The sequence below is a fragment of the Borostomias antarcticus genome (assembly GCF_949987555.1).
Source record: "Borostomias antarcticus genome assembly, chromosome: 2".
Lineage (NCBI taxonomy): Eukaryota > Metazoa > Chordata > Actinopteri > Stomiiformes > Stomiidae > Borostomias > Borostomias antarcticus.
This window is the reverse complement of record NC_140235.1, coordinates 41,039,819-41,053,789: the sequence shown is the minus strand read 5'-3', so window position 1 is coordinate 41,053,789 and position 13,971 is coordinate 41,039,819. Positions and strand designations below refer to the sequence as shown.

Below are 13,971 nucleotides of genomic sequence, written 5' to 3'. Positions count from 1 at the left end.
GGGGGTCACCTTCATCTGAATCGAGGGTCTGGGCCGGAGAGGTCATCCTCATCTGAATACTCGGCTGTGATCAGCTGGGCTGTGGTCAGCTGGGCTGGGGAGGTCAGCTGGGCTGGGGAGGTAATGTACAGGGTTTAAAGGGCTTAAGAATGTCACTAGCATGGCAATACAGTGGACTTCTATTCAAAGGACATGGACCAAGGCCCTTCAAGATGAGTGGCCAGATGTACCACCTGACACCCTCAGCAGTCTTTCCTGACAGCAGAAACAACCCGATATTCTCTGGTCTTGTCTTTGATCAGAGGGGTTTTGGGGAGGAGTGGAGGAAGGGGTCAGAAGGATCAGGGGGGAGAGGTCAGGGGTGAGGTAAAACGTAAATGCCAATTTGTGCTATTATACATTATTGACAGATGTTCTGTGTATTATTACTGTATACCTCCAGAGGGCACAAATCTCAAAACACACCCTCACAGAGCATCAGGGGTGTGTTTTATGCTTGTACGCACGTCGGGGTTCATTAACATGCTGGTCGGGGTTCATTAACATGCTGCTCGTCACTCCTACTATTGCCCATGTGGCGGCGGAAGTTGTCAAAACAAGCGGTCCTGTGATTGGCCAATCCGGGACAGCACGCGCCTCGACGTCACAGTTTTGCTGCCTCGCTCGAGCCAGTGCACGAGACGAGAATCTGGGCTCGTGCGCCGGTGTGAGGGACGGTTGGGACGTTGGTCTTATTTTACCTCAGAAAGAAAATAGTTTATAAATTGTTTACTTGTTAGAGTTGTAAGATAACGTAATCTGAGAAAACAAATACAAGAAGTATATCTGATAAATGTTGTGAGGTAAGTGTGTGTGTTATCTGCAGCTTTACTCTGTTTTTGACCTCTATTATATCGAGAGTAAATACCACAACTACAAGGGACTTCCAACATCCACCAACAGCTAAATTTACGTGTTCACGTTTAAAATATGATTAGTGAACAAAGTCTGTGAGATATCAGTGAATATAAATCGTTATATCGTTAGCGAGTCTAGCTGGCTAGCTTTCTGGTCTGAGCGAAAGTGCAACGTTAGCCTGGTTGAGGTGTTAGCTGCTTGGTTGAGGATGATAACCACTCATCACAATCATACATCAACTGTCAAAAAGATGGCTAACATTAGTATAACGTGGGATTATAGCAAAGTGAGGGTGTATTGCAGGGTAACACCATGACCTGTGGGGAGGTTAATGGCTAAGGTATCTATTTTTAAGCTATTTGGGGATGCTGATGTGGCTCTTCTCTTATTTGAAGGGGAAGTATGAGCCACGTAGGATTTTACATTACATTACATTACAGTCATTTAGCAGACGCTTTATCCAAAGCGACTAACAATAATTGCATTTAACGTAGGAAGAGCCAATGTACTACTACTCACCAGAACTCACAAGTGCATCTTCTTTCTAAAACGGCCCAGACTGATGCATGCTTTGCTTTGACTGTAGCCTGGGAACCAAAAACCACTTGTATGTTTCCATACGGGCTCTTTAATGTGAACAGGAGGAATGTCTTGTGGAGATGTGGGACAGAGCTCTTTTGTTTGCATGGAGGTCAGGGTGTCACGTCCTAGCTGCCCGGCTCATGGGCATCTCTCTGGTTCCTGTTGGGTGAGTTTGCCCACTGGCTCTGACCTTGGGGCCTACATGACCTGGATCATGTGCTCCACATGAGGCCAATACGTTTAATAAACAATGTAGCTAGTAAATAATAACAAGGTTGAATGTGTTAGTGGTGTTCATGTGGGTTCTGGGTCAAACGATGTCAGTGGTTAACTGCACGGAAAGTATAAGTCCCATTTTATCTTCTGATACCAGTTGGGGTTGGCCATGTCAAAACTATATCTGTAGCTGTCATGAGACGTGCATCTGATAAAGGCAATGGGATGGAGTTCACACTTTGAAAAGACTCGGATGAAGGAGGACTATGTTACCTTATTTATCTGTGAGGTGAACTCTGTCACTGAGCTTATATGCTGAGAACATCAGTCACATAAGAACATAATTTGCTGTTACTTTATGTGCCCTCGTCGTGCTTATCAGCATTTAGAGGTGCGTCTCAGAAAATACGAATATTGTGGAAAAAGTCTGTTATTTTCCGTAATTTAATTCAAACAGTGAATGTATTCTAGACGCATTACACAAAGGGAAATATTTCAAGCCTTTTTTGTTTTAATCTTTATGATTGTACAGTATGTTCAGTATGTTCATTTATACTCTCAATACTTGGTTAGGGCTCCTTTAGCACAAATTCCTGCATCAACGTGGAGCGTGGCACAGAGGCAGTCAGCCTTGAAATATTTCACTACATGTGTAATGAATCTATAATATATGAAAGTTTCACTTTTTGAATTAAATTACGGGAAATAATGAATTTCCATAATACTCAAATTTTCTGACCTGTATTGTTTGTTCTGTCACACCACTAAATTTGGTGATGATGCTTCAACTAAAGGACAAGAGCTGCTAAAAGAAGAAACGAACACACACACACACACACACACACACCAACGTCTATCAGTGGACAATGTTGCTACAAAGTTCATATGTGCCAAATAGCATAGTTTGTTGTTATAAACTGGTTGTTTTTAACAATGGCAAACTTGCCTAGGACTACGAAGATGGGGTGAAAGTGGGGTTTTCGCGTTTAGTTTCTGGAACGTATTGAACTGGGATGCGACGTCGTCCCGGGCGACCAATCCGGAGCTCAGACACAAAAGGAGCGCAGCATCAGGAATGAGAATTTCCACCGGCTTCACGCACGCCCAGGGAGGAAGCGTGTAGAGCCTCCTAGTCAGATAATCACCATGACCTCTTACCTAGACCAGCTTGTTTCAGTCGCGGCACGTAGCTCAGGAGGTAGAGCAGCCGGCTGGGGATCACAAGGTCCCCGGTTCGATCCCAGCTTCCGGCGTGTGCTGAAGTGTCCTTGAGCACGACACTGAAGCAGTACTTAGCAGTGTCAGAGCAAGAAGGTCTCCGGGTCTTTCTGTGCGGAGTTTGCATGTTCTCCCCGTGTTTGCACGGTATTCCTCCCATAGAACCCAATAAGAGAAGAACAGAAGAACTTGGTTGGTTCCCTGTGGCGCGTCACATGCACGCTGCCTACTGTCTGCTCCCGGCTGCCCTTTGAGGAAGGCAAAAGGTAAAAGAGCTGTGCACTCATCCAACCTTAGTAGGCCAGGTGCTGGATCTTAGAGTACATACGTTTGATGAGAGGAGAGATCCGCACACTGATATCTGCCGGTTCACTTATTGGAAAAAGGCAACGTTTCTTAACTTTGAAGTTGCCTGATGAAGACCTAAGGGTCGAAACGCCCTTTGAGGAAGGACAGTAGGATGGGTTAAGAACAGAGGAGAATTTCATCAGTGGACACGCCTGTCGTGTGTGTGTGTGTGTGTGTGTGTGTGTGTGTGTGTGTGTGTGTGTGTGTGTGTGTGTGTGTGTGTGTAAAACCACTAGATGACAAAAAGTTTTTTGTTCGTAGCCTAATAGTCGAAAGTTTTGCTACTAGTGTTGGCCTAACACTTTACTACTTTTTTTGTGTCTTTTTTCATTTTCTTGATTAAGCCTAGGTTAGCACTTTGAGCTGTTCTCTGAATCTTTGCTTCAGATGAAACCATTGGCTTAGCTGTCGTTCTCTCTTGTACTAAGCTACGATTCAGTGAAATGTTGGATCCAGGCCACCGCTGTTGATAACCCAGCCTTTTGACATGTTCTTTTGACATGGACTGTTCCTTAGACCTGGGGGTCAGAGAGATAAGACAACCCAACCCCAAAGGTGCATCTGTGTACTTAGCAGCACGGTGCAGTGTGTTCACATCTCACATCTTCATCTTTTATCTGGGGCGTAAAGGTCTCTGGGTTTAGACATCATTAATATTAGGCTAATGATTGACAGGTCAACAGAGACATGGCACTAAGCACAAGATATGCCTTTGATTTGATTTAGATTTATTTTTAAGACGGGGACAAGGTATGATAGACATTAACCCTGTAAAACAGGGAGAGATGCACTGTTCAAGGTTATAGCTAAACAGCTAATTTCCACCCGCAGTCCCTGGGCAAATAAATATACAGTCTTCAAATAGTGGGGCAAATAGTATCGGAGAGTTACATACATAGAAGGAATACAAAAAGTTAGAGGCCTATAGCAGAGATTTCACTCATCTCTATACCGACATCCTACATATGTTCCTTCTGACCTCTGTGCCTACATTATACAAAAAAGTACTCGGAAATAGTCCTTAAGATCACAGGACTTCTTGCTGCTGTCTGTTCCCAAAGTCAGAACAGAAAAGGGGAAAATGGCTTTTAGTTATTCGGCTCCTTCTTCCTGGAACTTGTTACAAAATGATCTCAAACTTGAGGAGCAGGTCTCAATCGATGTTTTTAAATCCACTATGAAGGTTTGAGAGGTGGATTTAACAGTATGTTCATGTTTTTAACTAGTGTATTGCCACATAGCCAAATCACCAAGTCACGTGTTAATAGTATTACTGTTGCATCTCTGTGTTTTCTGTTGTATTTTCCGTCTGTAACTCTGTGTTTGATTGCACTGCTGCCTGTCTTGGCCAGGTCTCTCTTGAAAAAGAGATTTTTAATCTCAATGGGACCTTTCCTGGTTAAATAAAGGCTAAATAAAAAATAAAAATCTCAACCTCCCCAGACCCTTAAAAAAAAAAAAACCTAAATATAACCCCAATACATATATGCTACACACACACACACACACACACACACACAATGACTACAGGTGCCTGCAGCTTTGCTGTGCGAGTATCCACTGCTTTGTGAGGCGTGAGAAGCTATGAAAGCTTGTTGTTGTGAGTTCGAACTTCCTTGATTGGCATGATTAGCATTGAGGATGTGGATGCTTTATTATTAGCTATGGAATTTGATTGGCAGATTTAGCTGTGGTGTTTCAACTGTTTAGACCTATCCTAGGCCTAGCTGGCACCGACCCACAAACCGTTGCATATCCACAGTTAAAAGGCCACGTTGGTTGTTCTGTCTTGATGTTTGAGCGGTCAAAGGACAGGCATTCCCAGAGGACACACGTCAGAACTGGGGGACGAAGGGACGAATGAGAGATATTGTTGCTTCATGATGCGGGTGGACAGAGAGGCGTGTGATTGGCTGGATCTGCGGAGGAAATGGGCGGTAGGGGATTGGTCACATGAGAGGGCCAGTCATGGGGGAGTTGGGGGGGTGGGGGTTAGCACCCTCGTGCGTATCCACATTTCCACCCGCTTACATTCACACCACACTGTAGCAGGGTAACAGCCTTAGCAGAACCCCGCACACATTTGCACGGACACACATTCAAACAGGGTCACACACGCACCGTCACACCCCACAAACATCGGTCGGTAGTTTTACTGTGAGAGACTGAGGCGCTGACCGGGGTGAAACATTTGGGTAAGTTTTGACTTCTGTGTGGGACATTATTTTCTATCTAATGGAAATAATTTGGACAAGTGTTAATTAAGACTTACCCTAGTAAATTAAGACGAAGAGCTTAGTAAACTCTTGCTAATAGACTATAGCCTAGATAAAAGGCTGATTAATTAATTAATCTTTAGTTAATGTACATCACTAATGTTCTATGTTTAATGTGATATGAACGTCATGTGAGGTAACCTACTTCTCATGAACATGGTTTAATACATCTTAAATGATGCATTTTACATGACCTTTTATTCTTATTCATACCATATTAAACATCATTTTTAAGGAATGCCTGTCCACGGTGTGGAGAATTGTGCAATATTTTCTATGGCCTGAGATCACTGGGTTCAAAGGGTTGTGATTGTAGCTACAGGGACATTTCACAATGGGCTTTACAGCCTCATGCGGAGACGACGGAAAGCAGGAGTTCTGTGAAGTCTCAGAGTCCGAGACAGGGTTATAATAATAATAACAATAATAATAATGAATTTTATTTATAAAGCACACTTTAAAATACAGGACAAATCTCAAGGTGCTTCACAGTGCAGTAAAAACAACATAAAACATAAAGGGCAATAACTGGCTAGAATAATTTAACATAATTAAAACTAGGATTCATGACAAATATTACATATGAAAATAAATAAAACTATTATTTAATGACTAGAGCAAACTATAGTATCCTATCTAGGATCTAGGATTTAAAACGTATGAAAGCACTTCTACAGGAGGAACCTAGTGAAAGGAGGGTTCTACCTCGACTCCACCCTGTAGACTGGGCTGTCTTACTGGAGAGAGCAAAGGAACCGTGGGGTTCTCCTATTTCTAGGATATGTTAAGAACACCATGTTCACTTTCACTCGTTCTGTTCGCTGAGGCTCCGATTGTTACAGTACATTGTGACTTTCTTCAGGACTTCTTTGGAACGATGGAAAGTGAAGTTGTGCACTTTCATTAAAGCTCGTGACCGTGTGGGTGACTCTGGTCTGTAGCTTTTTTACTATGTCACCAATCTTGTTTGCTAGAGTAGTACAGTCATGGCCAGGTGACATTCTGACTGGACACATAAAAAGCAACAATGTGATTCTGTGTCTTTTACTTCAGATTCTCTCCATCAGTCTGTTCTGTTTCTTTGTTTATTTGCCTCGGGGTCCCACAGACCTTTGTAATAATATGCTTTTCTCTAAGTGATTGGCACTGATGGCTTCATGTGGGCAGTGATTGGATTATCATGACGGCTGGGTACAGTAGTGCCCCGAGGAGGCTGTTCGGCCATTAGATTATTAGGTTCCTGGTCGCTGGAGTGGCCAATTATCTCCCTCTGGTGATTGGCCGGCCTGGGCTGTAAGATGGAGGTCAGGACCACAGCTCGTAGAAGATGAGTCAGACTACTGTAGGAGATACTGAACCTACGTGTGTTGAGTGACTCAACGGGTGTAGGTTTTGGGGACGAGCCTCGTCATTCGTTTATTACTGCCCAGTCGGGCGAGCGATGTCGTCGGCCCAATCGGATTCAATCCAGACTACAGGAAACGACAACCGCCTAGCAACCGCTCCGCCAAAGACGATGCGATTGGTTTAAAGAAAGTGTTTTTTTCCCTCCTATTCCCGAATAGTAGTGAATGCATCCAGACCTTTCTCCAGCACTGGCGCAGCATAAACAAAGTGTGGAGATGGATAGGTCTGGCTATGTGAGACTACAGCACTACTAACGTTAGTGGGCTTGGCATCTGAACTGGTCCCTTGAGAACGAACGAATTCCCCAGTCTACTTTTCATTCAACTACTCGGAACAAAAGGGAGCCTAAAATTAAACTAGGAGGGTATTGTGGATTGGAACTGGCTTGTTTTGTTGTGCAACCGGTGCCAAGAGCAGCACCCTGAGAAGGCCTATTATTATGGCCTGTTATTATGGCCTGTTACTATGTCATTCTGCTACCATAACAAGCGAGAGAAGTCAGTCTGAGTGTGGGGTTCTGTTTTGCCAGGTTTGAATAATTGTAATGGAATGCATTCCTGTTGGTCCAGGTCAGCATTTCACTATCAGTAGCCTTATCTTTACCACCAGGTTGATTCAAAAGCACATCATGGTTTACCGTCCATAGACTTTATCTACTACACCGTTCAAATAATTGTAGTACCCTTACTAACCAAATGCTGGTACCATTATACTGTATATCCTTATGTCTTATATATAATGCAGGGCACTTTTGAGACGTTAGCCTGTTTAATTACTGCATTTACGTTAGAATCTGTTGTGCAAGTCAGAATCTGCTGGTGGAACGTGAGTGACTGTAGATCAGCGAGAGGATCTGGGGCTCGTTGCCAAGGAGCCGGTCACCATGGTTGTCTCTAGGATGTCCTCCCCCCAGCGCAGCAGCGTGTCCCATTGTCCAGATATTCTCGTTCGGTCCGGCCTCTGTTTTCCTTGGAATCCTGCTCAAACCCGGGTTTGAAGAAACCTCGGTCCGGATGCGGAAGCGCGGCGAAGCGCGGTTGGGTTCCTTTTCAGCGGCCACGTTCACCCATTTGACCGTTGGCTGCAGCGATAGTTTCGACGTTTGGTTTGAAGTTGAAAGAAGAAGAAGTCCCTTTTCAGATGTAGTACTCTGCACCCCAAGACCCGCTCTGGGCTGTGAAACATTTTGAGCTCAGTGGCCATTGCGTCACACATTTGAGGGCAAAACTCAATCCTTTTTTCCCATCGACATACATGGGTAAAGAAACAGCTGAAAAATAAATTGGGTCCATTTTTAGGAGCCACAAGAGCCGGTGAGAGTTTCCAGCTGGTTCTTCCCCCTGTATGTCGATGGCAGCGCCGCACTGGATTATGGGAAAGACGGGATAGGAAGTATGTTCAAAAGGTTTGATTGGCTGGATGAGCAACTTTCATTGGAATGAATGGGCGGCCATCTTTCAATGCCGTATCCAGTTCTTTCTAATCCATCCATGGGTTATGCTCCTGCTCACAGAGCACGGTACACAACCGTCCTGTCTTGTCACAGTCCGGGGACTTGTGTGTTTCAAGGTGACATCGCCGAGGCTGTTCCACCTCACTTGGAAAACACAGCTGAGGTCAGACTAACGGTCACCTTCCTCTTGAGAACAAACAAGTGCCCTGTTCATTTGTTTGATTAGTTCTGCCTGAAGTGCCCCTGCGTCCAGTTTTCACTCCCCCCTTGGCGTCAAAAATAGCCTCCTACACAAGGGATTACGCAATACTAACAGGCTAAAAAAAATTGGTTGGTTGTTATCGTCTTCTCCCCCCCAGGCTCGGGGCAGAGGGGCTATCCTTTTACCACCCCGACCCTGGGTGAGGGGTCACCCGGGCTATATATCCGGGCACACCTCCAGGAGCCATGTCACTGTAGGCATTGATTGTTCAAGCTAAGAAGTTCCAACTGACCTCCAAAAGTGGGCAGAGGGGCGGAGCCACATAAAGTGGGCGGAGCCAGCGCCTTAGCCTGCCTTTCAAATCCAGCTGCATTTTAACATTATTTCATCGGGAGTGTGTAGTGGGGACTAGGTAATAACACTTTGTTAGTGTAATAAAAGCCTCAGAGAAGTGAGAGTTAATGTGGATGTAGATCGGCGCCCTGTGTGCTAGATGTGCCACCGACAGCTCGCTAGAGCGCAGGACTCGGTAGCAATACTTGAAAAGTGGAAATCTGCGGCCAGTGACCAATCAGAGGCCAAATCAGCCTCTCCGCACAGCCCACTGTCTGTGCTGGCCAATCAGCGTCCGGTTCAAAATCCGGATTCTTATCCACGAATATCAGCTAGTTCCCAGAAGTCCTGCGGTAGCAAGAGTTTCCTGGTACTCAGAAGAGCTGTGAGGCACATCGTCCACAGAACGGACTGTTACTAGCTGAGCTCCTGTGTTTTTATCCATCGGAAAACGTTATCTTCCGTGTGTTTGTTTGTGTTTGTTTGTTTGTTTATTTGTTTGTGTTTGTCTACCTTCTGCTGCAGCTCCGAGCGGTGACTAAAGATGGACCACGACCACCACATGCACCACGACGCCAGCACCATGGCTCCTGCTGTCACCGGCTCCCACGACATGGGCTCCCACGACATGGGCTCCCACGACATGGGCGCTACGGACCACCGGTGTGGAGGACACATGATGGTGAGTGGCCCCCCTCCACCCCCCGTCTGGTAATCCCATCCAAACCCATCCTAACCCTAGCCCTCTCAGCACGCGAGGGGTCTTAGTGGGATGAAAGGCTCGAGGCGGCCGAGGGCGGATAGAAAAGAAGTCACCCTCCCCCCGGACCTATTATACTCACAACATGGAATCAACATGGATTTCATTCAGGTTTTTTGTCACTGATAAAAGTGTGTCCCAAAAAAAAAGAACCTTTTCATTTAAAAAAAAAAAAAACGTAAAAAAAGTTCTTTTTCTTTTTTTTCACAATCCCCATCACGTCGTGATACATACAAATATACGGGGGTGACTGCTTTTTATAGGAAGTGTACATGTAATGATTGTAATCATCATGAATGAATTGATGTATTGATTAATAACCTCCTGGTCTGTGTGCTCTTCTCCCCGAGCAGCAGATGACCTTCTACTTGGGCTTCTCCAACGTGGAGCTGCTGTTCTCTGGACTGGTCATCAACACTGTGGGAGGTCAGCGAACACAGAGGAACACGTATCTCACAGATCTGAGCTACTGTAAGGAAGAGAAACTAACAACAACACGTCTCTTCTCCTCTCCTCTCCTCTCCTCTCCTCTCCTCTCCTCTCCTCTCCTCTCCTCTCCTCTCCTCTCCTCTCCTCTCCTCTCCTCTCCTCTCCTCTCCTCTCCTCTCCTCTCTCTCCTCTCCTCTCCTCTCCTGTCCACTCCTCTCCTGTCCTCTCATCTTCTGTCCTCTCATCTTCTGTCCTGTCCTGTCCTGTCCTCTCCTGTCCTCTCCTCTCCTCTCCTCTCCTCTCCTCTCCTCTCCTCTCCTCTCCTCTCCTCTCCTCTCCTCTCCTCTCCTCTCCTCTCCTCTCCTCTCCTCTCCTCTCCTCTCCTCTCCTCTCCTCTCCTCCCCTCTCCTGTCCTCTCCTCTCCTGTCCTGTCCTGTCCTGTCCACTCCTCTCCTGTCCTCTCATCTTCTGTCCTCTCCTGTCCTGTCCTCTCCCCTCCTGTCTTCTCCTGTCCTCTCCTCTTCTGTCCTGTCCTGTCTTCTCCTCCTGTCCTGTCCTGTCCTGTCTTCTCCTCCTGTCCTGTCCTGTCCTGTGTCCGTCCTGTCAGAGATGGTGGGGGCGTGTATCGGGGTCTTCCTCCTGGCCGTGCTGTACGAGGGTCTTAAGATCGGCCGTGAGTTCCTGCTGAGGAGGAACCAGGTGAACGTGCGCTACAACTCCATGCCCGTCCCCGGCAACGACGGCACCATCCTCATGGAGACGCACAAGACTGTGGGGTGAGTAGAGGGAGGGACGGACCAGCATGCACCTCACCGCCGCCTACAGGGGGTGCACACATGGACAGATGAGACGGACTGATGAGACGGAGTGTAAGACGTCCTGTCCGACGTCAGGCTACGGTTGTAACGCCTCTGTCCTCTGTCCCCCCCCTCTCTATGTCCTCTGTCCCCCACCTCTCTGTCCTCTGTCCCCCCCTCTCTCTGTCCCCCCCTCTGTCCTCTGTCCCCCCTCTGTCTCTGTCCCCCCCTCTCTCTGTCCTCTGCCCCCCCTCTGTCTCTGCCCCCCCCCTCTCTGTCCTCTGTCCCCCCCTGTCTCTGTCCCCCCCTCTCTTGTCCTCTGCCCCCCTCCCCTCTCTGTCCTCTGTCCCCCCCCCTGTTTCTGTCCCTCCCCCAGACAGCGGATGATTAGCCTGGCCCACCTGATCCAGACGGTCCTGCACATCATCCAGGTGGTGGTCAGCTACTTCCTCATGCTGGTCTTCATGACCTACAACGGCTACCTCTGCATCGCCGTGGCGGCGGGCGCCGGATGCGGGTACTTCCTGTTCAGCTGGAAGAAGGCCGTGGTCGTCGACATCACTGAACACTGCCACTAACACACACACACACACACACACACACACACGCGTCTGTCTCGGTCTGCCCCTCCCTCACACACACATGCTATACTCATTGAAGACGTGTGTGTGCACTCACATGAACACACATACAACCATTCAGTCCTCGTTGTCATCATGGTATCCCTGCCATATTTATTCGTCATTTAAATTCCCTCTGGGGCAGCTCACGTTGTCACCGAGAGGCTCATTACGGTGAATGTGACGTCGAACACAAAGTCTGTGAATTGGGCCTTGATTGACAGACTCGCCATGGTACTGTGACATGGTGCTATTCCATATTCTGACCCCCCGTCTTAGTCTGTCTCTACATCTCTGTCTATAGAGCCGACCTCCACCACGCCCCTTAGCTGTGCCACGCCCTCCTTCACATCCAACAGGGGGTTTTGTTATCGCTCAACAATCTTGTTATTGCTCAGTAATAATCATCGTGTGATTAATGTTGGAGGCGTTAAGTAGTCGGTCACCTCCACTCATGAATGTGCATTCCAACGAGAGTCTGCTGAGGTCCCCGTGCATAATCAGTCTCTCACTGGGGGTCAGAGGTCATCCTGGGGGATTGTGGGTAGAGGGAGGTGGGACGGCTCTGGCTGTACGACTCAGCCTTATTTAACCATTTGCCTTAAAGCAGGGGACATGGAACACACACACACACACACACACACACACACACACACACACACTGGGCAACTAGACAGGGCCCAATGAGATGCCGAATGACTAAAGTGCCAGCGCCATTTTTAAGGAAGTTTGTCCAGTGGACAAGAAATGAAGACCTGTCCAGGCGGGTCTCAAACGAGCCTCTAAGCCCCGCCTCCTGTAAGCCCCGCCTCCTGCTCTCTCAGGCTCGGAGGGGATCTGGAAGGTGTGGGTAAGCGATGTAGTAACGCATATCCAGCTTGTCACGTGATTGGGCCGCGGGAATCACTACTTCTGCTTACCTTCCACCTGTCCAATCCAAACTCTGGCCTTCACAACTACATGGGGGTTAGGGTGTAGTGGTTGGTTTGGGATGTGGCCCACATGTGTGGCATTATATTAACTAATTATACGGATGGCATCGTGCACGAAAAACAATGATGAACTCTTAATGAGTCACACTGCCATGCAGTGTATAATTATGTAAAAGCCTCCTCAGTATTCAACAATTTCACCGGGCAAGCACTTAAAATCAGATCAAAATCAATCAAACTTCTCCGATGTATTGAATAGATGTCTAAATCAAGATATTTTAGATGTCCAGCGTATTTATGTAACACTGATAATCATAATTTGCAGCGTAGACAGCCTTTTTAGAGATTTACAATCGTAAATTGTTACTGGCCAAATCTAGAATCTTAAATCAGAAACGAATTCATGTCAAGCAGATTACTCTGAACACAGAGGTGCCTAAAAAAGGGTTAACTTGACAACTTGAAGTGTTAGTCCTTGCTGCATGACATCCAATGGTGTTCTACTGGCATGATGTCATCGCTACATGACATCCAATGGTGTTCTACCGGCATGATGTCATCGCTACATGACATCCAATGGTGTTCTACTGGCATGATGTCATCTCAGATGTCAGTTTCCTATTGGTGCAAGTGCTTGGCAAGGACGAGCGAGGAACTATGGGGGAAGTAGTAGGATGGTTCAGATGCTGTAGGCCAAGTTGGTAACAACATTACTGTAATACTTGTGACCTAGTGTTGCTTTCAGCCTCACACTACTAGAAGGGTCTAAGAAGTAGAACCTATAGCTGTTGCTACAACACAAACATTAACTGAAGGGGTCTATCTATGAAGTAGAACTCAAAGAGGCTTTGCTTTTAGTTATTTTGTCTTTATAAATTAGTTTGTCTTTATAAATTAGTTTATCTGGATATTGTTATTTTTTAATTTCTGGGATAAGTGTTTCTAGATGTTTCTATGTTGCCTGAGGGACATTGAGTGGCGCTGGTCTGGGGAGTCAAATTCTCGACTTCTATCGCTGGATGTAACAGGTTCTGATGTGTCAGGTCGAGCCAGGAGTGTTTGTTAGTTGATGTATACTTGAACACACAACTGCTTCTGCTTCACCTTCATGGGGTCATGCAGAAAGAATGGATGCACTAGTGAAAGCCTTGAAGCAGAAGGGCCAAACAGCAGAGGGAACCTGACGGCCACACCAGCGCAACGCCAGTGTTTACATTACTAGGACTGTGTACAGTCCGCATACATGTTTGTATAGTAAGAAGACATTATTTACAGTGCTGTAATCGTCTCTAGAAAATATGAATAATAAATGGTAGCTTTAAAGAATGATACCGTTTGTGTCCTGTCTCTGATCTGTGCTCGGAAGTTCTCCATCACAAAGGTGCCACATATCCAGGACTGGAATGAAGAACTGATTAGTGCTGATAAGTTACTGTAAGGATAAGCAATGACAATAATTCCTATGTACCTGTACAAGTTATATATGGCAATTAAACTTTCT

At 46.4% G+C, this 13,971-nt stretch overlaps 1 protein-coding gene across 2 annotated transcripts; it reads left to right on the top strand.

Annotated features, from left to right (window-relative positions):
- The first annotated feature begins 701 nt into the window (after positions 1 to 701).
- slc31a1 (solute carrier family 31 member 1) lies at positions 702 to 13,812 on the top strand. 2 transcript variants are annotated; one of them, XM_084453140.1, is made up of 5 exons: positions 702 to 842; positions 9,458 to 9,614; positions 10,046 to 10,118; positions 10,729 to 10,897; positions 11,295 to 13,812. In XM_084453140.1, the coding sequence occupies exons 2-5, from the start codon at positions 9,477 to 9,479 to the stop codon at positions 11,494 to 11,496; spliced, it is 582 nt and encodes a 193-aa protein (XP_084309266.1). In that variant the 5' UTR covers positions 702 to 842; positions 9,458 to 9,476; the 3' UTR covers positions 11,497 to 13,812. The 2 variants fall into 2 exon arrangements, with proteins under 2 accessions (XP_084309266.1, XP_084309265.1); XM_084453139.1 differs by lacking the exon at positions 702 to 842 and adding an exon at positions 5,286 to 5,456.
- The last annotated feature ends 159 nt before the right edge of the window (positions 13,813 to 13,971 follow it).